Source organism: Corvus hawaiiensis, chromosome 21 (assembly GCF_020740725.1).
Source record: "Corvus hawaiiensis isolate bCorHaw1 chromosome 21, bCorHaw1.pri.cur, whole genome shotgun sequence".
NCBI lineage: Eukaryota > Metazoa > Chordata > Aves > Passeriformes > Corvidae > Corvus > Corvus hawaiiensis.
The window spans coordinates 1,981,962-2,008,984 of record NC_063233.1 but is presented as its reverse complement, the minus strand read 5'-3'; the positions used below and the strand labels follow the sequence as shown (position 1 = coordinate 2,008,984).

General features: G+C 45.0%; 1 protein-coding gene across 8 annotated transcripts in view; it reads left to right on the top strand.

The window, feature by feature from the left end:
- The window catches only part of LOC125336553 (DAB2 interacting protein), a 164,028-nt gene that overhangs the window by 44,715 nt on the left and 92,290 nt on the right, over positions 1-27,023 (top strand). For all 8 annotated transcript variants that reach the window (XM_048325124.1, XM_048325125.1, XM_048325126.1 and 5 more), the window contains exons 2-3: positions 2,744-2,847; positions 20,347-20,465. In XM_048325124.1, the coding sequence (XP_048181081.1) occupies positions 2,744-2,847; positions 20,347-20,465 (223 nt within the window). The remainder of the gene's footprint in view (positions 1-2,743; positions 2,848-20,346; positions 20,466-27,023) is intronic.

Sequence of the window (27,023 nt, the reverse complement as noted above, 5' to 3'; positions counted from 1 at the left end):
TGGATGGAGGATTAATTATTCTGTCAGTTCCAGTGCCTTGAATTAGTTAACAAACCAAATGTGTTTATTACTGTACAGAAACAGTTTCAGAAATACTCATAAACCTGAAGTCCTGAATTAATGTGCAGTGTTTGCAGTGCTGTGTGTCCTCTTGGCAGTGGGATATGTTCAACTTAAAAACCTCCTGGTGCCTTCCACAGCCAACAATGTGTTGGCCCAGCTGTGTGAGATAACCTAGGAGAGCTTTCAGGGTAATTTCAAGGAAGTTTCTCTTTAAAGATCTTACTCCATACAGGGGGAAACCCAAAACATTGCAGCCTTCTGTAAATATTTGGAAAAGCAGGAAGCCTTGTTGTTTTCTTCTCTCTCTCCTGTCTTGTATAACGTGGGTGAGCCTTGAGCCCTCTGTGCTGTTGAGAGGTGACACAGAACTGCCACTGAGTCTGTCCAGACAGAGATGGAAGTTCAGGAGAGGTTGGGAAGAAAAGGCTGAAATCAGACACTGAATCTGATCTCTTGTAGCTTGCATATTTTTTGCACAAGTGGGCAAATTTGTCAGAAATCACAGAAAATAGAGCTGGAAAAGATTTCAGGAGGTGTCTGGTATCCATCTGCCCCAGGAGAGGGGAGAGAAGGAAGCTCATTGCCCCTGAACCTCGTTGGGCAGGGAGAGCTCTCCCTCTCTGGACCATCAATTCCAGTGTGTAACTGTCCATGGCAGGAAGGGACCGTTTCCAGTGCATAACTGAAATATCTTCTGCTGCAAATTAAAACATTTCTTTCTCAGCCTCTCATGGCTGTGGAGAGTTTTTATTATTGGCTTACAGTGCCCTTTTCCATGGCCCTGGGCTTGCTGTGGCAGCATGGCTGATGCCAGGCCCTGGGCAGAGTGACCTGGCCTGAGATGGTGCCTCCAGCCCTGAAGAAGTAAAAAGGGCACTTAAACCTTTATATATTCATACTGCTCACCATGTAAAGCTGTTCTGCTGTACATTCCTGGAGTTACTAATTTACCTGTAAGCTATTTTTATTAACCTTTAAAACAAACAGCTCCCCCTACATCCCCCCCAACACCCACACCCAACCCTCCTTCTGGTTATTTCTGGTTTCTTACAGAGGGTTTTTTCTCTCCTGCAGTGAAACCCACAGTGCTTAAACGAAGCTAAAATGGAGATTTGACTCCGAACATTTTATGATCCTTAAGTTTAATAATTATAGCAGGATTTAGGTCCTAAGCCAGCTCTCTGTTTGGTCTGGATCAAACTGATGTGTTTGCTGGCTCTGCTTGGGGTATATTTTAACGATGAAGTAAGAAGCTAAATCGGGGGGCTTTTACCCCCATACAGGTGCTTTCCCTCGGTGCTGAGCAGTGTGTGGGGCTGGGGAGCACCTGGGGAAAGCAATTTCTTGTAGCTGCCTTTCACGTAATCCCATCGTTCCTGTTTTCCAGCCAGGTGTGTGAGAAATGCTTTAAACAATGTTGATTTTTCCGGTCATTAAGAAAATGCAAAGCAGCTTCTTCGGTTGTCATCTCGAGCTCACTTTCAAAATGCTGTAATCAAGTAGTTTCTTTATGACAGTCCAAAAACAAAAGAAGGCTCAAAGGAATGGGGTGGGAGCCTGAATCTTGTGAGAGGAGATGACACCAAAGGATTTTACTGCTTGAGATTCAAAGTGCAGCTTTCTGGAGAGAAAGTGCCCCAGACATTTGAAGGCTCGGCTGAAAGCTGGGAAGCCAGTGAACGGCTGATTTGGGCTGGCTGAGTTTCACACAGGTTACGTGGCAACCAAGGAAGGTGTCACTGAGCCGTCACCTCACCCAGTCCATGGCTGGAATCTCAATCTGTTCCTTTGGAATAGTTTAAGATACATCCCAGCAATTGTTGGCTGGAATTGCTGGTGTTGTTTCGTACAGATCTCGGGCGATGGCAGGCTTTGGCAAGGGCAGAACCTTGCTGGGGAAACAACCTCCATGGAAATGCTTGGCTAAGGAGGACTCTGGAATGGTTTTGGGAAGGGAAGCTTGTTACAAGGTCTGAGCATCACTGAATGGCAGCTTGGAAATAAATCTATTTTTCTGAGTTCCATGGTGCTTTCAAAGAGGGTTTGTAAACTGAGGGAACACCACCTTACAATGCTGTAGCTGACCTGTCCTAACATCTTTCTGAATCTCCTGACAGTGTTCGGCATATTTGTTAATTTTGCCTTTTTGGCCCCCTTCCTTTCTCACCGACAGGGAAGGAGGTAAATATTCCTATCCTCATTTTATACTTTAGCAAAAGCAGGATTTAATGATTTTTTCCTGGTTCCAAAACAAATTGCTAGAGGCATTAGAGAGGTAACTAAAGCATCCTGTGCCTCCAACCCCATTAGCAGTTTCCCCCGAAGAGGATCAAATCCACGAGTGCACAGATCTGTACTTTGCATATAATTCTCACTCATCTCAATACAGTTTCTGTTTACTCATCTGCAGACTGGAAATAATGATAATGCCAACCTGTCAGGCATTATCTGAAGCTTACAGTTGTATGAAAAATGCTAATTGTTGAAGGTGAAAGTCTTGCTGAATGAATGTTGTTCCAGGCAGCTCGGGGAAATGCGAGCAGAAGCCGTGGGGTCGTCACGGTGGCTCATTTGCGAGGACATCTCGAAGGAGGCGCGGCGTTTTGCACGGCCTGCTGGCGTTCTGGGCTGTCCCCTGTGTCCCTGTTTGTAACTGTGCCTTGTTTTCTGTGCCCCGCAGAGTCCCCCCCGGAGCGGTGCGGGCAGAGGCGCAGCATGCCCAGCGGCATCTCAGAGAAGAACCCCACCATGGAGCCTGCGGCCACCACGCCCTTCCGGGTCACGGTCAGTGTCTCCCCTCTTCGGGAGTGCTCTGGGATCCTAATGAGTGGCCTGGGGGGCTGCCAGAGGGGAGACGAACTCGCTCACCCTGAGAGAAGAAGTGCTGCGTGTGAAACTGGGTGGTTACTTGTTTGTGGGGAAATGGGGTGGTGTTAGATACTGTTAGCAACAAGCAGCTGTCAAATGTATCCTGGTAGAGCAGTAGGGTTTGAGTGGAGTCTGGAGCAGTTCGGGTAAGTCGTTCACTCGGGAGACTTTCCTGGAGAGGTTTCCTTGGTGAGTCCTGGTGCAGTGTATTCCTGGGTGCGTTTACCTGTCTGCAGCTGTACAGTGTGTGCTCATACTCCTACAGAGAGAAAACCTCCTCTAGAGGAACCTATCATTAACTCACGGGACACCTGCCAAGCTGGGATTGCCCAGAGCCTGGGATCCTGTCCCAGCAGGAGCCTGGAGGATCCATCCGCTTTTTCCATGACTTCAATCCCTTTGCTTTGAGATGTCACTGGTTGTTCACTAACATGACTAACAGTGGTCTTGGTGCTCCATGGGAAGGGCACTGCAATGTCCATTTACAAATGGGAACAGGGACCCCAAGAATGGGATCTGTTGGTGCTGAGCCCTGGCTCTGTCACTGCCCCGGGTCAGCGCAGTGTGAGGAGCCTGAGCACAGACTCCCTTCCCCACTCCCTGCACTCCTCCATCAGGTGTCTAGGCTGGCTCTCATTGCACACAGGTATTTTTATTCAGAGAAGACACAAATGGTGTTGGAGCAGGTTTGCTCCATGCAGGTTTTCTCTGCAGGCCACACCTTCTTTACAGACTCAGCTGTTGCTTACCAAACCCAGGGAGGCAGAACCAGAATTTCAAAGGAAAGACAATGGTGCAATCTGAAAAAAACAATCTGAGCACACCCAGTTCACCTGAGAGCATTTGCACTGGTGAATGAGTCATGATTAGCAGTTTGTACAAGGAGTTTATTTTAGTTCTGTAAATTGTTCTTCCAGCCATCAGAACCTATCGATCTCAGTGAATGAGTATCCTTGAACCTTAAACAACTACTGCTTGTTGGTGACAAAGGCAAAACATGATGGGAAGATCTGGATTCCTCACAAGACAGAGGATTTGGGAATATTTTTCTTAGTGTCCTTGTAGTCAACGAAAATAAAAAGCTGTTTATTCCTTTCCAGTGGCATATATCCTGCTTTTTGGGGTTTTTAGAGAAGCTATTCCAGCTTTGAGCAGGTCAGCCCTTGGTGGTGGAACAGCTGACGTGGGATTCAGTTCCTTGCTTTGAGCAGCTCTGTTACTCAGTGTGGATTAAATAAAGGCAGCCAGCACACGGGTAATGCATGACATTTGTCTTCTCTGAGTTAAAATCCGCCCTCATGTGATTTCTCCCCTGCTCCCCCTCCGAGTGTCACTGCATTAATATGAATGGCTTCATTAGGTACAGTTGGTGCGGCTGCCCAGCCTTCAGCAGATGTCTGACTTTAGAAATATATTCTCCCTCACCTTCCTTCATTAACCAGAGGAACATTAGCAGTCAGTCCACTCCAGCCACTGGGAATAGTAATTAGTGCCTTAGTTTAGTGGTAATGGGATTATTACTTTTGAGCCTGCTGTTGTAGGTTTGGAAATTGTAAGCTTTTCATATTTTACAGCTGATTGTTCTTCCCTGACATCTCCATCCTTCTGCTGTTGAGTCTCCAAGGGCCTGGGAAGCTCAGGAGCCATTGGATTCAGCTATTTTGGCAGTGTTACACTCCCAGTTGCTTTCTTTCATTTCAAAACTAGAGCAAACTAGGGTGGAAATTTGGGAACTTCCCTTGGGAGCTCCCTTCCCATACAGCAGTTTGCTATATGGGAAGGTTACAGTTAATTGGGCATTGTGGTTTTTGAAAACAAGAGCTCCTGGTAGTTTTTGAATTATAGAACATAACCTTGAAAATCAAGTCTTAAGATTTCTGTATCTTAACATGTGACTAGCTGTTCTTACTCCTTCTCCTAAAAGAAAATTTTAATGAAGCTTCTTAAACTCAGAAAAATCTTCCCTAGTCCTGGTTATCTCATGCTGTATAATAATTATTTTCTGTGTAAATCCCTCCCTTCACTTCCATGCTCTCAGAGCTCTGTATGAGCTGATGCAGAATGGGAAATTCGAGGCTCCAACCCAAGTGGTCACTGAGCTGAGGTCCCTGTTGTGAGCCTGCTCTCAGAACCAAGTGTTCAGATTTTAGTCTCCACTTCCAGTGGACAACTGACAGCAGCTGGTGATGCTGCAGAGCTGGAGACACCAACGTGTCCCTTCTCCATGGCCATGGTTAAAGCCTTGCTTTTAGGAGAATCCAGAGAAGCATTTTGCCTCTCTGCATTGAATCCCAATAGTTGGAGGTGTGAGATGGGTTAAGCCTGACATTTGTGGGGTATTTTATCAAACTCGGGGACCAGAAGCTGGGAAAGTCTGCTGAGTGCTAATTAAATCCTTCACTGTGCCCACGTTGCAGGGAAGTGGTGCAGGGGAGGATTTGCTGAGGCTCACTGGGGAGGACTCACTCCCATCCCATCAAGCACTGCCATCTATTGACTCCTTCTGTTAGAGCCCGATTTACTTCGTTTTCTAGGAAAATATCCCAGGCCAAGCAAAGTCCAAATTGCCAAAAAACTTGAGGAAGCATCTGTATTCTGTCTTTTACTAGACAGAATTTAGGATTTCTTTCTCCAGATCTTTAATCCTCAGTTCTAGCATTAATCATTTGCTTTCCAGGAGCACCAAAAACACTTCAGTGCTTCTTCTGGTTGAAGCCACATTGACTCCGAAAATCCCCAAAAACCACACCAAAACACAGTTTTTCTTCTTGTAATGTGAACTTGTTTTCCTGCAGTTTTCCTGCCTGTTTGGACTCAGTACACAGCTGAATTTGCAGTGATCCATCATAAGCTACTCCTATGGCATTCCTCCATCTATCCTGGTTTTAATCCTTGATAAATGAAGTATTAAATACTAATGGCAGTAAATGGAAACTCCTGGAGAGATGAAAGTGAAGAGCCCTTCTGCCATTCCTCTTCACTGAACATAATCCTAAATAATGGGATCCCGGTTCAAGCTGCTGTGGACAAGATATAGAGGGATTTTTTTCCCAAGTTTTTGCCTGTGCATAATACACTCTATTTTCCATTTGATTTTTTTTTTTGTTTGAAAGCAGTCATGTAAATTATATTATAATGACTTGACTTTGGAGAATTTATGTTCATGTATTATGTGGAGAGTGGAATGGCACTTCCCTCGGCATGATCACCCCTCTTTAATTGAAATGTAATTGTTTACTAAACCATTGCAGCTCAGAGGGAAAATTACTATCATTTTGGTCTGTGGCTGCATACATTAAAGTGCCCCTTTTACAGGGATTGAATTTAAGGAGAATAGGAACATTATTATCACGGATGCTATATAAACATAAAGCCATTATCATTAAACTGTCAGCTGCAACTGACTTTGGGTAACCAGTGTTGGTGGCAGCAAGAAATATGGAAATTACTTGGAGAATGTATCTGTCGGTTCAGTCACCACTTCTGCAACAGGACATGCTTGGAAGCTTTGGGGTTGTGAGCATTTTAGGGATTGGAAGAAAAATGAGGTCATTTGGAGTCTTTGCAGTTATTTCCAGTCTCCCTGGTACTGCTTGGCAGAAATCAGGAGGGCTCACCTGGCCATCAGAGGGGTTCGTCAGGTACCCCAGCACCCAGACTTTGTACCTCAAGCATCTTTTGTGGATGGATTTCCAAGCTCTCCACAAAGGTGGTTCGTTCTTACCACCCTCATTTTCCAGCTGGGAAAACCAAGGGAGGGAAAACTTAACTAACTTAAATTTGATCATGCTCCAAAGCCCAAAAATATGTTCTGAGCCGAATTTCTTCATTTCTTATTCCCAATCCTGGTGTTAACCACTAGCTAAGCTATTCCTAATTACCTCTCTGAAATCCTCCTCAGTTTCAAGAGAATTAAATATTCTCCAAATTGATGCAGTAATGTGAAAATGAATAAGTGGGTTCCTGGACTCCCAAGTCCTTGTTCCCAGGGCAGACATGCATTGGCTTTTCTTACTTTCTCTGCCAGCACCTTGTGTTGTCAAATTCCTAATTGCTTGTTATTTAAGTTAGAGTCCTCTGCCTTATTTTTCTAAGTCATCTTATTAACATAAATCTGTGGGTATTTTTAATCTTTAAATTTTGCTTGTCCTTTATGAGACATGAGACAAATTCTAGTTAAGGTATGAAGGATGAATTTCATTTTGAAAAAGGGAATCTTTTTCCCTTCTCAATGCTCCCTAGTGTGGGGATTGGAAAGTGAACCTGACTGTAAAGATATGTTTAATTCTTTGAGTCTGACCTTGTATCTTGAATTTTTTTTTTTTTTTTTAAGTAAACCTGGATTTTCCAGTTGTGGAGTACTGGAAGGCAGCATGGTCAGAGATAGGAGGGACTGTCAGATTTCAGCACAGAGCTGCAGTCCAAACCACTGTGGATTTATGATGTGCATCAAGCAGGAGACAGGAATGACAGGATAAAAGACATGGTGCTATGACCTGCTTCACTGAAAAGGACTCAGCAAGGCAGGGTATGGATTTTTTCCCTTTTTGAACTGAGTATGTTCCAGGGAGGTCTCTTTTTCAGAGCCTGCAGCTGTCTGAAGGACAGTTTTAGAGAAAAGAAGAGCATAAGGGCTCATCAACAGCTTAATTCACACACTGAGGCCACTTTTCTATAGAAGTATTAGTGATCCTGTTGTAGTTTTTGTGGGGTTCTGGCCTGCTTTTGATTGCTGTCACACTGAGGTGGTTGGACAGCAGAAGTTCCACAGGGCAGGAGCAGGGCTGGCTCTGTTGTGTGGCCATGAGGAGGGGATGGGACATGACCTGGTCATCTGCTGCTACATCTCAAGGATGCTTTGTGAGGATCCTCACAGTGCCCAGGCAGAGCCTCTGGTTTAATCTGCAGCTTCAACCGAGAGGGAAATGCCACAAATCACTGAATTTCTGTGCCCCAACACCACTGAAATGTGTTCTAGATTAGGGCAGGAACTCACCTTGTTGCTTCCTGGGAGAAGCTTGGGCAGTGGATAAACGGGGAGGCTTGTGCTTCTGGGGAAGATAAAGTCAAATACTGTGTGGCTCTCAGGTGGGAAGGGGAAAACAAATGTTTCAGGAAGTTGCCTGGCTCTGCAGAGGGTCTGAATTGGCACAATTCCATTGATTTTGTTCAGCTACTCCAGATGTTTACACTTTCTCAGCCTTTGAGGACACTGAACCGATCCCTCTGGGTTGTGTGAAACCCATGACTCAGAGCAGGGCTCAGGGTCCTAGGGACGTGAACAGCAGAAAATCCTTGGGACTGGGATAGATTCCTTGTGCCAGGAAGGAGAAGGGAAGGAGTGAGAATGAGAAAGCAGCTCCAAACTCCCTCTCTCCAGAAAGACTGAGCAAGTTTTTGTGGGATAAACCTGTGGTGTTCTCTTGATTTCATGACTCTTCTCAGATCCCTCCATTCCTCCACTCCTGGGAAGCAGTGTTGTAGCCAGATGAGAAATACCAACAGCTCCTGTGTGTTTTCATGGAGAGAGCCCATGGGAGAAATATTTAACATTTAGCCAGTAAGTAGGGCTAATAGGAAATGCTAATTCACATTTTATTCTTTTGATCAGTGTATATTGAATGATAATTACAGTGATAGTACTTGGCACTTCTGTAGCACCTTTCATCTGGAGCTGTTAAAGTGTTCTGCCAATCTGAATGAATTCAGGCTTGCAGGCACTGTGGGGTTGCAATTTACCATAATGCCTGAAAATAAATGGGAAACTAAGGCCTGGGAAGATTATACCACTTTCCCCATCATTCAAAATCTGTATGAAACAGTTGGGGCTGTGTAGTAGTGCTGGGCATCTCATAAGGAACAAAACCAACTCAAAGCATCATTTAAAATAGTGAAAGTGGTTTAAACTGGCCAGATGACTGGCCTTTACTCTCTGAAACATGTTAATTTAGCATTCTTTTTGGTGGTAATTTAACAATTCAATATACACTCAGGTGCTCTGGTGTATTTTTGTTTGAATTCCCCCCACCGAGAAACAATCTCAGATTCTCCCTGGATTTTTCAGCAACATACTTGGATCCATATCCGTTCTTTAGAGACTTCTGTCTCCAAAGGATGATTTGAACAGAAATGTTCATTTCAAAGCTACTACAAGAAAAAAATCTGATAGTGTTTCAGTCTCTTCCCACGAAGCCCAAGTGCAAACAGCCAGGACTAATTGATAGGCTGTAGGGAGGCAAATGGACCTGACTGGTTTCATTTCTGTGGAGTGAATGAAAGGCACAAAGTAAACAAACAAAAGGTTCAATTTGTTTAAACCTCTGGGCACTGAAAACTCTCCGATTGCTGGTAGCACAGAGAAAAGAGGGCCATTGGAATATGCAACATGACAGTGTCCCTGTAATTTATTTCTGGGTCACAGATAAAGAATTGTCCTGCAGATATGAAAGGTAGGATAATAAACACATTCCATTCTCCCTCTTCCAACAGCACTGACATTGTGCTTTCAGAAAACAAGTCAAAGAGTGGAAGGTATTATCTGAATCTCCTGGAGACCTTCAGTGGAACATGAGTGCCCATTGCATCAGGACCTTCATCTCTGAACTTCTTCCATTTGGGATTTGTACTGCTTTAGCTCAGGGATATTGAGTATTTACTTAAATACTGAATTCATTGCACTGGAATTAATAGAAGTGTCTGTCGTTGCCACAGTTCACTGTGAATAGTTTTCAATACATTTCTACAAGTTTTGTTTCTGAGACAGATTTTGTCTTTAGTTTAGACTAAACACTTCTCCTTAATTGCCAGAACTTATTTTGAGCCATAATTTCTTGATCTTTCATTGTGGATGGTTCACATGGCACCTGTGTACTTTGATAATAATGAGGGTGCTGTGACAGGAAATCATGTGAGAAATGCCCCATCCCAGCTGGAAGTGATCTTGTCTGTGTTGTTCACCCCGTGAAAGTGGCTGAGCTTTAACACACGTGGAGGAGCTTATGGCCCTTCCTGTTGAGCTGGATCATTTGGAAGTTGTTTTGGAGGTTTCTTCTTCCCCTCCAAATCCCAGCCTGGTGCTGCCTCGTGTGAGGCTGTTTCTCCAGGTGGTGACACTGTTGTTCCAAACCAAGTGCAGCTGCTTGGAACAGCAGGTCTGATTCCATGGTCTCCTGGTGACTGCATGGACTCAGGATACTGCAGGAAAGACCTTTGATTCCGCGGCTCTGGGTGGAGCACGCATGGGAAGATGACATTGATTTCTATATACTTTTTTCAAACTTTGGTTGCCATGGAAACAAGATTCCCTTTCTCCTCCATGCTGTCACTTTTCCTCAGCACTGCACTCTGATAAGCAATAGGCTGTGTTTGTCCTCCCCACACTCTTTTTCCCAGTGATATTCATGGCTCAGGCATCAAGGATAATTTGAGAGAGAGCTGGGGAAGCTCTGCTGCTTTTCCTGAGGTGTTCAGGTGTTCCCAGGCCTGGCACTGTGCCAGGAACTTTCTTGTCTTTATCTTCCTCCATAATTACAGTGGATCATATCTTCCCTGCAACATTTTTCAAAGCACCAAGGAAATTAGCTCCAGAACTAGTCATGTCTTTATTTCCTGAATGGCTCCGTAGTTCCCTGCACGGCTTTGCAGCATGAGTTCACCCTGAGCAGCATAACCTGTCCCTGTCCCTGCCCTTGTCCCCTCCCTTCATTCCTGTCTCTTGCGAGGTCATCTCCATGGCATTCCCAGGATGGGACAGGCTGACCTGGTTGGAGTACATAATTAAGGTCACTTTACTTGAGTAAACTCAAGGTTACTTTTACTTTACATTTTACAAGGAGTCCCATGGAAAAGGTGAGGGGCGATGGGTACAGGTTGCCCCTGGAGAGAGGCCATTTAGACACAAGAGGAAAAAATTTTTTGCTGTTCTTAGGGGGTGGAGGAGGAGACCTTCACATCCCTTCCTGGGAAACAAGGAAGTGTCCCAGCTGATGTGGCACTGGCTGTGACTGAGGGACACATGCTGGGCCTGCCCTCAGGCCCTCTGGGAATGAAGTATTCCTTGATAATTAGCAACGAAGTCAAAAATAGTTAAGGAATAAGTGAATGACACTTAAATCTGCCTGATAGAATTGCAATTTCCTGCTGGGTGACAAAATTCTGCTTTAAAGATGGTAAATCCACTGCTAATAATTAGGCAAGAAATAATCACTGCTAAGACCCAAAAATAGGATCTGTCACTTGCAATGTCTGTCTTATTATTTTGAGGGATAAACTAGCAGTGAACTTAATTTTTGCCTCCAGTTCCTGAAGGATATTCTTTTTGGTTTATATCTTTCAGTGTGAGTGTTTTAACAGAATTGTCAGTTGTGCTGCCTCACATCACCTTCCTCAGCACCTCAGCCCAAAATCAGACACTAAGTACGAGCTGAGGAGGAAGAGGAAAGGAGTAAAGGTGGAGAAAAATAGCAGGGAGTACTCTTGCCTTGGTTTTCATTTCTCTCTGAGCTTTCTTAATCAAAAAGCTCTCTGATCTGTGTGTCCTGAAGGATGGAGAAATCATGAAAGCCAGGCTGGTACTCCTGGAAGTGTCATATGTGTGTTATATTTATCCTTCCATTGTAATTTTTCTCCCTTTTTCTGAAGCTGTAAGTAGGAGGTGAATCAAACCGAAATAGCTATTTTCATAAATTCTGAGATGAGGATAAATGAACTTCATCTTCAGTATTTGCACAATGTCTGGGAAGTGAGTTGTCTAGGGAGGTAGATAGGGGAAATGCAGGACTGATGTATCATCTGAATTCCAGTTGGTATTCCCCACACCTTTACAAAAGTGAACATTTTTGTTTGATTGCAGCTGTAATTATTGCTGAATACAAATGTTCCAATTTAAGCTGCAGAAATGTGGGGAAAGTCTTTGAAGCCAAGAGCATCTGCCTGGAACATGAGTTTCATATTTGAATGAGTAACTTTTACTGCAAAATTACACAATGAATCCCTACATTCAAAAGATAATAATATTTTTTTACTCTAAACACATCATCTACCAACTGCTTTTCCAAATTTATTGGCTTGGCAGCTGGTTTTGTAGGAAATGTGTTCCTAAAAGAACACAAGGTTTGTCAGTGAAAATAAGGCAGCTTGGTGTTGGTACCTTCCTGTAGACTTAGAGTTGGCCATCAGTATTGTGGAAAATGGGATTATCTCTTCCAGTATTTGCTCTTCTCCAGGGGTTTCAGGTGGAAGTGAGCAGGGAGATGCCTGACACAGCAGGACATCCACGTGCTGCTCCAAGACCATAAATCAAAGTAGGGAAAGCAGGGATAAAACACACTCATGATCCATTTTACTCTGCATCATATCCAAAGGTGGACTTTAAAAGAGAACAGTAATGTAAGGAGATTTATGGAGATGGTTTTCTCCTCTCCCCTGTATGTTTATTGCTCATCTTGGAGAGCTCTGATACCTGTTTTAGCAGGAGCAATGTATTTGGGTGGTTGGAGGGCTGGCATAGGAATGAGCACTTGAGAAGTAATCCTGGCTTTGCAGCTTATCTGTGGATAGTCAGTGCAGCAAATCACTTGGACAGCTCTGCCTTCACCCTCCTCCCTCTGTGACCTGCCAAAAGCTTCCATTCTCACAGCATTTCCTACCTGCTCTCCCACCTCCACGAGCGTGCCCTCGATTCTCCCTCCTTGGACAGTAAGCTTGTTGAAGCATGGATCTGCCTGGGGACTGGCTTTTAAAAGGCATATTCTCGTTTCTGAGATTCCAAAAGAATTAAATTAATCTGCTTTATATGAAAAAAATACATTTTTTTCCTGAAATAGAAGGGCACAGTGGTTGATGCCAGCTATTCCTAGACAGGTTTTGTACCTGGTGTAATTGTACTGAGCTCCGGTGGTCAGTGACCCACTGGAGCTGAAGTGCTGCCCCGCAGAAACAGTTCCAAAGTGCAGCTCTTGAAAGCTCCTGGGCTCCTTAGCCCTTGGCAAAAGCCCAAGTGACCTGGATCAGGATGTTTTGGAGCTTTGGATACAGCAGTTTGTCATCTGGGTTGAGTGACTGTTGTTAAACGAGGAAACTGCTCCATCCCACTGAAATCCTCCTGCAGGTGCCACCCTTGCTTGGCTTCCCTGGGTCAGGCTGTCTCCAGTCCTGCTCTCTTTGGGTGAATCACTGGGTTTGCTCTTCAAGGTTTCTTGCATTCTGCCTCTGTCTCTGTTTCCACATCATTCATCCCTGATTGCTCAATTACCCTTCTCCTACCTTCCCAAGGAAGATTTATCTGTCTTGTTGGGATATGAAATGTTGACAGTATGATAATTACAGAGCTGGGAACAAATAATCCAGAGTAGTGTGGGTTTGTTTTAATAGGAGAACAAAAGAATCCAAATGGAAGAACCAGGTGATCCCTGAATAACGACAACTGTTGAAGTGTGGTTGTCTTCTCAGTTCTTCCTGACACTTGCATTCCTTCATCCTTTATTAATGTCCCACCTGTCCCCTGTCCATGTTCCATGGAAGTCATCAGTGCTAATTGGAGAATACTGACCCAGACTTCCCAAGGTTTCTGTTACTCTACCAAAGGCTGCGAAGGGGATCTTTCCCTGGTAGAAAAGAACAGGAAAGGAACAGAGTGAAATTCTGCAAAGAAGCATTTGGCTGAAAATATCAGGGAGAATGTCCTGAGCTGAAAGCTGTCAGTGCATGGAATTCTTTCTCCAGGGCAGTGGGAGAAGACCCCGTGACCAAGGCAGTTTCAACAAGATAGGTAAAATCTTTACAAAAATCAAGCTCAAGCAGCAATCCTTTATTGGCCAGAGGTGGGAAAGGGATGAGATGTTGTGTGTTAATGTGTTCTGTTACTGCTGCTTCTCTGTGCTTTGCTGATACTCACATGGGTGAGATTTGCCATATTCATAATTAACCCTCAGTGCCTCTCGTTTGACGTAATTCCAGCTTTCCTGACCTGGCCAGACCCACACTGTCTCCTGGGTGACCTGGGGGACATCAGTGCATCTTCATCTGATTTTTCAGATGAGCTCAGCTGAGTGTTTGCAATGACACTGCAGATCTGATTAATCTCTGGCCATGGCAGGGCAGTGTTGCTAAGCAGCACTGACAACACGAGCTGCTTCTCACATTCCGGGGCTGCTTTATGGCCTGGCTCCCAGACGTCCCCTCTCATGATCCTAAGTGCTGGATCTCCGTGTTTATCCTTTAACTCCTGATGCCAGAGCACGAGTCTGACCACAGCGTGTGGAGCAGCAGGATTGGAGTTTTTATTGCCAGTTATCACTGGCCATGCAATGGGTTTGCAGCCATTTTGTCATTCCTTTGGGATTAGCCTAATTCCAAGACACTTCTGTCTCAGAGGGGCTTTCCTTATCCCTTTAGAAGAATGTTTTAGGGTAGCATCAGTCAGAGCAAGTGGTCATTCCTTGCTCTTAGTGAGACATCAGGGGAGGTTTAGATGAGATATTAGGAAAGATTTCTTCAAGGAGAGGGTTGTCCAGTGTTGGAACAGGCTGCCCAGGGCAGTGGTAGAGTCACCATCCCTGGAAGTGGATGTGGCACCTGGGGACACGGTTTAGCGGTGAACAGGGTGGTGGTGCTGGATTGGCAGCTGGACTTGGTGATATTAAAGGTTTTTTCCAGCCTTAATTCCATGATTCTCTGCTCTGCTTCTGCCTCTAGGGGCTCACAGGGTGACAGGGAACAGTCCTGAGATTCATCAAATTAAATGGAGAAAGAGACACTGAGGGACTTTGCACCCACTTGAACAAAGTCACAGGTTCAGAAGGAGAACACACGTTAATCTGTGGGGGCATTTCTAGGTCCAGAGAGAATAAATAAACTCTTTTGGTTTTCCATTGAAGTTCACATCTCTCCTGCTCTGCAGACTTTGGGAGACTGTTGCTCTCCTTTTCCCTTTCCCTGGGATTGCATTGGGCAAATCTTCACAATCACAGCAAACTGGGGTTTGCCATGTAAACAAAATTTGGGGGTGCTGGTTGATAAACTTCCAAAACTGTAATTTCCTAAGGTTCCTGCAGGTTTCTCATAAGTTTGGGGGTTGTTCAGTCTCAAGGTTGCCGCTCTCTTGCCTCCCATGTGCCCACGTTCAAAACAGCCCCTGTGCAGGCCTCCTGCACTCTGGAAATGCACTTTTTGGGGAAGGGAATTCCATAGGGGCCGTGTGCTCAGTCACCTGAACAGAGCCCTTCATCACACCTGACAGGAGCAGAGCTGCAGGATAGCAAAGCAACTTACAACTCCAAAGTTCAAATCAAAAGAGCTGACAGAAATAAATGATATATGAAGTGTTTGAGGGGCTACAGACACTTCCAGCCCTGTGCCTCTAACACTGAACAAATGAAAAATATTTGATCCATAAAGGTCAGTGTTGTACAGAAATTCCCTTCCTGCCCTGCTTCAGTGCCAGGGACCACTTGGGGGATTATTTCTGTTCTTGGGCTTCCAAGGGACACAAATGGTGCCTAAACTCACCCTCAGTGTTGTTTTGGCCTCTGCATTCTTGGGGTAGCTCAGTGCAGTCGTGTTGTACAGAGAGAAGGGTAAAAATGTGCACTTAGATGTCTTTACCTAGTAACAAGCAGCATCAGATGGTCCCCCAAAAAGGTTTCTCTTTTATTTTGAAAGCTAAGACTAACGTTGGTAATTGTAGAAATGGGAAAACTCACGTTTGGAACATTAATGGCTATAAAAGGATACTTAGTTTTGGCACAGCTCTACTTGTTTCACAAATACAAATATTAATTATCCGTTCAGTGGAGCCTCAGTAAGAGGGTATTTCCACGTGCTGTGCAGGAGCAAAAAAAAAACCCCAAACTAATTCCAGAATTAAATTAAGTTTAATATCAAAAATAAAAATTGTAAAGCGCAGAATAAGGATGGGTCTGGTAGAAAAGATTTACTCCCAGTTTTATACCTTATCCCTGACAGAGCAGAACACATGGAGACCTGGGATGAAAGGCTGCATGACACGTTTGTACTCAGAGCAAATATTTATAGCAGTTTCCTTATTATGAGTAGTGAAAAAATTTCTGATGTCCTCTCATGTCCCCTGGAGTTGAGATTTGCTTGAACTAAGACAAAAAGATGTGGAAGAACTTTAAGAATAACCCCATCTGTTCAGTAGTTCCTGTGGTCTGCCTTTGTAGGGGCTGTTCTGTGTGGGTTTGGGACGAGAGCAGCAGCTGGGGTTGTGTCTGTGCTCCTGTCTGACCAGTGCCCTCCCAGTGCCCCAGGTCTGCCCAGCCCTCTCCCTGTTTTCCTGGCTTAGAGAATACAGAGAGCTGCCAGGACTGTTCCAAATAAAGCTGCTTGTGATGCATCCAGCCTGATTTATTGATATATCATTTTTTAAGTTTTATCTCTATTGTGTTTCCATGGTGCCGAGTTTTTACCTTTATAACTTTCTCGTGTGGGTTCGCTGCGAGTGAACATTATTGGTGTGGGAGTCAGCTCCAGACACAAGACTTGCATCATTACTTTATGTTTAATAAAACAGGAGCTCCAGATTTTGCTGTCATTAACACTCTGCTCAGTTTTGTCCCCCTCCCTTTTTCTCTCTTCTTTCTAGTTTTTTTCTTGTTGCCCCAGGGTGTGTGGAATTCTACAGTTCCTGCATCTCAAAGGCATATGGTGGTGATGGGTTTGCACATATGCTTTAGAAGTATTATAATACCAAAAATATCCAAATAATATAATATAATATAATATAATATAATATAATATAATTTCCAGGTTCTAGAGTAATTGAAAATGAAATTTGATAAGGAAGAAAATGAAATTTGATAAGGAAGAAAAATTTAAATGAGAGTCCCACCTTTCTCTGTCTGCAGTGAGATGATGGCGTTGGATTTTGGGTTTGTCAAACATGTAAGAAAAGAGCCCAAATCACAGCAGATTTAATTGTGCTGTTTTGAATTGTGCCATCCTGTTTTAGCTGAAGTTGCTGTGGTTGTGATTAAGCCATTCCTCAAAAGGATCTGTTTTGTTTTCTTTTGTCTTCGTTCTTTGTGTCTTATTATGACTCCAGTCAGCTCTTGTGATTAGAGCGATTGTACTCCGAGCTTGGAGATGTCAGAGGCAAAGCAGCAGAAACAAAGCAAGAAAAGCAATGCCCTTGCACTTGAAAAGTGAAATCAGTGCTCAGTGGGAGCTCTGTGTGTTCCCAGAGAAGCTGTGGCTGCCCCTGGATCCCTGGCAGTGTCCAAGACCAGGCTGGACGAGGCTTGGAGCAGCCTGGGATGGTGGAAGGTGTCCCTTCCAATGGCAGGGGGTGGAACTGGATGCTGTTGAAGGTCCTCCCAACCCAAACCACTATGTGATTCCATGGTTCATCCCTTTTTCTTGCCAGATCTGATGAATTCTGCGCCACATTGCTCTGTGGGCTTTCATGGATTGCATGGGGCCATACTCTTGACCAGAGGGATTGTCTCTAAAGACCCTAAAGGATCTCTTCTTGCTCAGAGTTTAGGCTGTGCAGGGATGAATTTGTATAGCTAGTACCTCTGCTTCCATTGTAAAAGATATTTCATCATTTACTCTGTCTGAAGGGATTCTTGGGCTCTGCAGATTTCTATTTTTTGTCCTTTCATAGAGACTATTAACTTCTGAATGAAACCTTTCTCAGTTACTAGTTTAATCTTTGCTAAGATATTTTTACTGGTGGTGAATGCTGCCCACACACAGGAAGACACAATTCTGCCCTAGACAGTTCTCAGTATAAACTTAAAAGTGTATAAAGAACATGCATGCAAAGGGCAGTGCTTTAATTGCTGGAACTGACAAGAATGCAGCTCAGCTAGAGGAGCAGGCAGTGCTCCGAGGGTGGGATTAGCCCTGTTTGTCTGGAGATGAGAATCAAATGTTATTTAAAGTCATAAGTGAAGAAGAAATGGATCATGTCCTTATGATCTCACTAGGAAAGCTTGGTGGTCACACCCCAGGTCAGAATCTCTCTCTTGTATTTTCACAGACAAATTTCTGTCTTTTCTTCTTACCCCATCTGAAAATTACAGAAGGTATTAATTCACACATTAGACTTTCTGATCTCTGGTGTGCACTATGGAGGTGCAAAGTATCGCTATAGCAGCATAATTTATCAGCATTAAAATCTCTGACATCTCATTCTCCCAAGGAAGCTGGCAATGAAAACGGAAAATGGCTCAGTGTGATCTCCTTCTGGTGGCAACAAATGGAAAAACAATGGGAAACAGAAGGAGAGTAATGTCTTGCTGCAACCCTAAATTCTAATTTCCAAATCCTGCATGGATCATGGAAGAGTTGTGGAGATGTGGAATACATGATAGAGGAAGAAAAATGTCACCATTGGCTGCAGAAGGCATTTGGGTTGTTCCTTATCAATTCCCTGTCCAGAGTTCAAAGCTATTCTTGGATTGAAGAAGTGGCTTGATAAAATGAGGACATATTTGTGGGTGGGCTGGCAGGGATTAAGGAACTCCAATCTCTCGCTCCTGGGCCAAAACCTTCTCACCAGAGTAGTTTAGGGCAATATCAGGGGCTTGGCCAGTCGTGTATTTTGGATTTTCCCCTCACAGCAAATATTGGCCTGTGTCCATAGCAGGCAACCAGAGCCTGGTCCAGTCAGAGCAAACAAGAGCATGGAGAGTTGGTATGATGAGTGTGAGGCTGATACTGAGTTGATAGGATGAGTATGGGGCTGATAGCACGTTGATACGATGAGTAGGAGGCTGGCTAAGGTCTGAGTACTGAGGGAAATATCTTAACAATGCTCTAGATAATGCAAATCCTCAAATTTGCTTTTCACAGCCGTGTTTTCTCTATACTATAAAATTCTCTAAAGGTATTTCTCAGGGACAGAACCCTTTTGAAAAGGCCTTTGTTACCTCACACGTTGTCTTTGTGCAGGATGACAAAGTGTACAATGCGATGGCCTGTGTTTTATACCTCCTGCTATTTCAGTCATGCAAATAGCTCCCGGAGAAATATTCAGTTCACATGAATGCATGTTACATACCTCGTTTGTAAGTGAAGTGGCACTTAATAAATGTGAAACACCTTTGGTTATCTAGATGTTTGAAATTCTTGGTGCACTTACGAACAGGAAAGTCACTACCATAACAAGAGCCACACAGAGTGCCCGGGGAGATTTTGCAGCTTGAGAAAGACATAATGTGAGCCATGAATATCCGAGGTGGGGAAGGAGTGTTTAAATGGCATGAACAAATGACAGGCTACATAGAAGTTAGACTGTGATTATCTCCCTGCAAGACATATTAAAGGTATTCATTTATAAAAGGGAGCTGCTAAGGATCCATTCCTGTATGTTGAGTGGAGGAACTCCTGAGGCTCCTGCCTGGAGCAGGGGGTGCACTGTGGGCATGGCTGGGATGCTGCTCTGGTACTCTCACGTTTCCTTCCTTACGCGTGTCAGAATCTGTGCTTGATCCGTGAATACCTTGCCCCTTTGCTGGGGCTGGGGAAGGGAAGCGGTGTGTGCAGAACCTCAGGTTCTGCGGGGATTGCTGAGCTGTTTATGTGGAGCTGATCTGTTTCTTTAGTGTGATGGTCCCTAAAAGGAACACGCCTTCAGGCTTCACCCCAAAATCCTGGTTTCTCTTTAAAATGGCCCCCCACTTTCTCTGGCCAAAGTGCTTGACCCTCTCGGACCATTCTCATGCGCTGTAGATACCGGCCAGCACAGTAGTATTATACTTTTATTGCCTTATTTAGCGGAGAGATTAAATGTAATGTTCAGATTATGTAGAACATTAACTCCTAACAATAAGCAAATAACACATTAGAAGCTTTGCTATTAAAACGTTTAGTGCTGGCTTTGCTGTGGAGCTCTCCAGGAGCCGTGACTTATGTTCCGTGAGGGAGGAGGTTCGGCGGAGAAGAAGGAACGAGCGTCTCTTTCTTCTCTAAGGTGGTGCCTGTAGCCCCGAGCCCACAGGCGGTGTTCGGACGAGCTTTATGGAGCTCCGTCCATGTAGCTGAAACACCTGAGCCCGGCTGTGCCGGCCATGGCCGCGAATCCGGGGGGTTTCGAGCAGGTAACGGAGCTCTCCCGTGTGCCGGCGGCTCGGCGTGGGTGGCGTCTGGGCTGGAGCGGCCGGACCCAGCCCCTGCTCCCGTCAGGAGCTGCGATGTGCCAGTCCTGTCTTTCAGACGGGATTTTTATGGGAGCTGATGGTTGCCAGGGCAACGGAGGCTTCGGGGAGTCTCGCGCGCCGCAGCCCCGGCCTGGGAGCGCCGGGAGCAGATGTTGGCTGACGCCAGGCGCTGCCAGCGCCGCTCATGCGGGAGCTGCCGGGGACGCTGTGCCCGGCTGCACGGGCGGCACCGCTCCCGCTCCCCGCTCCCCTCTGCCCTGTAATTTAGTATTCTTGTCTCACCCCACAGGGGTTCCTCAGCCGTCGGCTTAAAGGCTCCATCAAAAGGACAAAGAGCCAACCGAAGCTCGATAGGAACAGCAGCTTCCGGCACATTTTACCTGGCTTCAGGAGTGTGGACCATGAAAGGTAAGGGGATGTTTCGCGGAGGGTGTGGGAGAGAGAAGGAAGATACTGATTTTTCCAGCTCTTGTTAAGATCTTGCTTATCTTATTCAGAGCAAGGGCTGCATCTCTGATAGAAGTAGACTTGGTTAATTGCAAGAGGGGTAGTTTTAATTTGTTGCTGAGGATGCGGTGCAAGCCCTCCCTTTTCAGGTTAAATTCCAGGTGCAGAGAAGCCTGACTGCTCTGCTTTCTCTTTCTCAATAAATCCTAAGTTGATGCACCTGCATATAAATAGCACGGAGATGCAGCAGCCAGAGCCGACTGATGCAGGTGAGGGAGGGAGTGGAGGGATGCTCCCACACTGGACTGCACCGATCACAACTGGGTTACACACGGTAGGAACAATACCGTGGAACAATAACAACCATAATCTCCCCAAATGCCTGTCTCCTCCTCACACACATCCGTCTCCATCCCGCCGTTGTCTGCTGTCATTACACGGAGATGGAGCCTCGGCGTGTGGCTGGAGCTGCTGCTTGTCTGAGCCATGACAGGAGCTCAGTCCAGGAGGGATGTGTTGCAGGGAATGTGCAGATGGATCTGATAAAGCATTTCACGTGGGATGGCCAGTATTGGAGCAAATTTGGAGTAAAATAAAAGAGAAATGAGATCTTGGGTTTATTCTTCAGCTGGTTTAGAAAGGAGAGCAGCTCTTTAGTGGATTTGTGTGTATTTATGTATGTGTAGATTTATGTCAGTGTGAGCATCAGACAGGCACCGTTCGAGGTAAATTCATGTGGAAATTCACATGCAGATCAAGGTCATGGTTGGGGAAGACAGATTCCTTTACCAACCACAGAAACAGACCAGTGGTTTGCTTCCAAAAGGAAGATCTTTCAACCTTACACAGATCATTTTGGGGAGTGACAGAAATATTGAAGTGCCAGGAAAAGTCTGCATCTGAAAATTCCACCAGGCTGGACATACCCTGATGTAACCAGTTCAGAGCAGAGGCAGTTTAATACCCCAGGTACTTGAGAACCCATTGAGTGAATGCTTCACTTTGAAAAGGAATGACAACTTACTTTGTCTTAGCTGTACTTACTCATTGGAGGGGCCGTGAGCTTTTGAAGCCCGCAAATAACAATTGTCAATCTGGATTTTGCCTTACCTGACCTATTGCAGCCTCCTAGGCTTTTTCCTTCTGGATTCTGCAAGTGAAGTGATTGTGGTGGTTAGTGCCGAGTAAGATTTCAGGGATTACTATCTGGGCAGACAGAGTTGATTTGATTCCTGTGCTGCAGTTTTCCCAAACGCTCGAAGTAGGGCACTGTGTTCCAGAGGGAAGCGAGCGGAGCCGGGTGGCCGGGAATGTGCCTACGGGGTGCTGCTGCTCTGCTGGGAGAACAGGCAGATTAGGCAATGTTTCCTTTCTACCTGGATGAGTTTTGTTTTGTTCTGTGCCTTGGCAGGATAGGATATGGGAATTAACTGTTCTGGCCAGCCCTGCAGCCAGAGTCATTTTCCCAAATTAAGCCTTGTAATTTCCCTGCCCTCCCAGCACAAGAGCCCCGGAGCTGGCTGGGCTTCCAGAGAGCCAGATGTACTGCAACTTCTCCTTAAAGAGACTCAGGGAATGCTGCAATGTGTTTGCAGTGTAGAGCTGAAAGGGTGGCTTAGAGGAGAGGTGGCACTTGGCAGCCTCAAATAACCAAAGATTTGCTTATATGAGTATGAGAAACTGAAAATGAATGATACCTTAATGATACCTGAGATTAGACCTTCTGTTAGGCAGGCATCACTCAAAAATGCACTTCCTCTGTGATACACAGACATCCCTGAGCTGCAGGACACTGAGACTCAGTGGCTTTTGACAGCAGGCTCTTAGTCCCTCGCTGCCATGGCAGTGTCAGATCTGTCAGGTGAGCAGGAGTCCTCTGCAGGAGAGCTTGGCCTTAGGGACTGTTGCTCTCAGAGAGGTGAAAGAAAAGCAGCAGCTGGGCCTCTCAGTCATGCAGCGAGGCTTTGGTTACAGAAGATAATTTTATCTTCCTGAACATTCCCATCCCATTGTATGTGCACAATGTATATGAAAGAGCTCCGGTCTTTCAGATCATTCTCCTGCATTTTCTGCTGTGCTTGTCGTGCTTGTAATCCAAGAACTGTTTCACAGAAGCATTTGGTATTGGAATATACGCCTCTTAAATATTTGATTCTTGACTCCATCTTGTATTGAAGCTGATTGTTCAGGAACCACTCCTCTGCTCGTGGAAGTCACCGTTACAGCAGTGTTCTGTTCTGGAGCGTGGGCCAATTTCTGCGGGAATGCCACAGCAGAAATGAATAGTGCAGTAAATGCAGTCAAAACACTCCAGGCTGAAATACTGAGCTACAGTAGATCGTAAATGCTTCTGTTACTTGGCTTCTTTGTATCTAAATTGGGACTGTTCCTGCCTCTTATTTCCTTTATTTTTCCTTTCCTTGCATGTCCTGTTTATCCTTCAGATGAATATATGAAGTACATGAACTGTGCACATGCATGTTCAGACAGATAATGACATGGATGTGCCTTGTGTGTGGGGCAGAGAATATAAACAAATACATTTCACTAAATTACTGCGGGGTTCACACGGATAGAATTGGCCAAATTTTGCCAGTCTTGTGCATACTGGTTTTTTTTCCTGTTACAGAAACAGTAATACAGTTATTGCTAGTGAGTAAAAGAAGCAAAATCAGAGCAAGTGTAACTCACGTTCTGTATGAGAGGTGCATTAGTCTGGTACAGTCAGAGTATGTAAATATGAGATCTAAAGGAGGATTGTGGAATGAGTGTTTCTTTCAATTTGCTGGCTGGTCATATTGCTTGTTAGAGCTAAAAAGGGTTCCAAAAAGTGGCTTTTTGCTAACAATGTCTCCTGCCTCCTGATTTATTACAGCAGCTCACTAAGTTTTTATCGTGGAGCGCTGAATGCTTGGCTTTGTAGTGGCCTTTGGAATCAGCCACAAATCAAGCATTTGGCAGATGGATTTTTCTTAATTGGACCCACATTTCTCCTACAAAATTTGTGATGGAGAAAATTTCTGGGTTGGACATGGAGCACAGGGAGCAGAGCCAGAGAAGGGAGAGAAGGTTGTTCTGCTGCAGTTGTTAATTATTGGTGGGGATGCATTGCTGATTGTTTTCTTGTGGTGGCAAAGGTGATTTTATACCAGCACTGAGAGGGCAGGGCCACAGTATCACTGTGTGGGACAAATGCCTTCAGATTGTCATGATTTGGTGGGAAATGGTAATGTAATCCCTGAACTGATCATTGCTGGGGATGCTTTTCCTCAGTGCACCTAGAATCCATTTAATGCTAAGGGACTCTGGATTACCAACATTTGTGATTATTTTGCAAGGTTGTTTTTTTGGTTTTTTTTATAATTCCAGGAGATAACGTTCCATTTAAGCTTTTATTGGCACTACAAAAGCCTGAGCATATGGCTGATTGTTAAATGAGCCTCAGCCTTGGAAGGAGTACAGCCCTGCATTAATAACAGCAGTAACTTGCACTACTGAGACTTCCTCTTTAAACTCCTTTTTGTTTTTAGCCCATCCAAAATTTTTGCTTCTAACCCCCAGAGGGAAGAGGAATTGTACAAGTCATGTACTGCAACACATTTAATTCCTACTGTGGTGTCCATGCTGTCTGTTGTAGAGGGGCTTTCCACATGCACAAAACTTACTTTGGTGCATCAGGAACTGATGAACGTCTGTGCTCCTGCAGCAAACTCAGTTTGGGAGTTCTTGGGGATCTAATTACCATTTGTTTATTCCCAACAAACCTGATATGCCAAATATTTTTAGGCATGATGAAATTGGTTAAGTTTTATGAGAATCTGGTGAGTGCTGCATGGCGAAGGATGAAGAAGTTGCTCTATTTCCTCTGGAATTGGAAAGAGGAATGACTCATCCTGCAGAAGTAGGACACTGGCAGACCCCAGAATGCATGGAGGGCTTTCAGATCTGTGTGAACAAGTGCTGGAGAGCTGCTTCCTCTTCTGGCTCCTGCTTAAATGGCATTATCCAGGGAAGCTGTCTGAGTAGGAAAACCTACACCAGTGGGGATCCCCTGAAGGGCAGCCCTGACACCACACTACGGACAGCCGGGCTCTAAGGAAGATACTGTGAGGAAACACCGTGCAGTTTGTGCAGGGAACCATCCAGCCCCATCAGCAGTGACTGAAATGCAGAATAAAACATCTTGCACAGCCAGGAGCATCCAGCAGGACCCATGTCACTTGTGCCAGGGGTGATTCCTGTCCCCACTGTCCTCACATCAGAGAACAGATTTCAGCAGAAAACCAAGATTCAAGGACAGTCTCAGAATTGAGACTGGCCTTGTGTAGTACCTGCATTTATACCAAGGCTGCTTTGTCCTGGAATATGCAAATCAGCCTTTTAATGGGGTTCCTTTGCAAAATATTTCTTGAACCAGAAAGTTAATTACTGATCTCTAATTAATGGCTGTGTTAAGAGGCTGGAGTAAAATCAGCGAGAGCTGCTTTGAAGGAGAGATGCAGGAAGAAATTATCATTTCTTTCCATCAACTGTGATGTTCCTCATCTTCTTCTTGTGGTATTAGGAAGTTTAGACATTTTAAAAAGGAGAATGTTGTTAAGGATAGAGGGCATTTTGAAAGGGTTTCTTTGGGAGGCATTGAAAGAAACAAAAATCATAATTTAATAACTCCAAGAGGGACAGAGATGGATTGAAAGCAACGTGGGGCCTTTCAGCTTCTCCCAAGGCAGCAGCAAGGTCTCAACTGTTCCTCTTGTTAATTTGGCTTTTGCAGATACCTGTGAACTTGTATCAGAGGCCTGAGGTAAATGTGTTCCCCGTTCTCAAAGGAATACAGAGACACTTCCCTTTATCCTACACGTTCAAACCAACTTCCTAATTGAACAGGGGGTCATGCCTAATACCTGTCACTACTGACTAAATGAACTCCTGGTAATTCTTCAAGTCGTAATAAATGCCAAGGGAAGGGCTAAGAGGCTGGAGTGATTTTCATAGAATCATAGAATCATGGCAGAATTTTCCCAGCCTTTTTCCCAGTTCTGCACTCACTGGTTCCTGACAGCCCTGTGCCCCACGGGGTGCAGCCAGTGCATTGACTCAACTCGGAGTCACGGAGCAAAATTAGAAAATCCTTCCTGCTTCGGCATATGCGGCTCTGCTGGGATAATTGGCTTCATGCATCTTACAATTAGCTTGCAAAAATATGTTTTGCATCCCTGACCTTTTCTCTATACGCAAGGCCATTGTTTCCCTGTCCTGCTTAATTACAAAATAGAGCGTTGTGTGAGGAGAGAGATGACATCGCTGGATCGTCGGCTCTAATTTGACAAGACATCGTAATGGGGAGTTTTCATACTGAGGGCACTGAATTAGTGTACCGTGAAGGCACATTTCTCCAAACCTACTAAATAAGGAGAAGTTAATTTTCTGCTCCATCTTTTTGACGTTTGTAATCAAAGCATTGTATTCCAGCTGCAGATGGTTAGCGTGTGAGGGATGTTTGGGAAATGCCGACAATCGCGAGGCATTGTCTCCATGGCCAAGGATCAGGTTGATTAATGGATACAAGGATGCTTGCTTTCATTTTGCTGCTCTCCCAGTCTGAATACACATTATTGACTTGTGTGGCCATTGCCTGGCAGCTGGGATGTGGTGGTGCAGCAGTGCACACCTCAGGGCAACAAGCAGAGAGCTCCACTCGTGTCCCTCGAGCACAGACTGAGCCAGGGTGACAGTTCCGCTGCGTTGTGGCCCGTGGTGTCTTGATACTCTTCAGGTCGAAGACAGGAACTGCTACTCCTTGCATCAACATTTTGTTTCCAAACAGACCATTTATTCTGACTTGGCCCTGGTGAGGTTTTCATGTGCATGAATTTCAGTGCAATTACATTAGCATTATTCTTCATGTCAATAACCTCAAAGGAAAAAAAGAGAAAGAAAATGCCATCGCTGCAGCTTTTCTACCAGAGGATGCTTTCTGCTCCTTCTAGACTCTTCTCTTTTTAAATATCATCTCTTTACAATAGATACTGAGATACTTCTATCCCAGGCTTAAACACCCCCCTGCGGTGGGCAGGGACACCTCCCACAGCCCTGAGCAGCCTGGTCTGTGGAAGGGGGGTGGAATGAGATGAGCTTTAAGGTCACTTCCAACCCAAACCAGTCTGGGATTCTGTGATTCTGGCTCACGGGGAAAACTGCTCCTTATGAAACCATTGAGTGTACACTGAGGGGAACAGTCCTGCTTTACCCAGCCCATTGCCTCCTGCCCACGTGTTCCACTTCCCCTCACACGATCTTGGGAAGGTCAGCAAGTGGATTCAATGGGAAATGATTATTTAAGGGGTGATTTTCTGTTTGGTTGGGGCACCGAACCAACTCCAGTAGCTGCAGAGAAGCAGGGAGATGGCAGAGCAGGGACTTTGCCTGTTTCTGGCACAGGCAGCTGCATTTAATGGGGTATAACTGTACTCTCCATTCCTGTCCCTCGTGCTGTGTGGGCCTGGGGGAAGGATGTCC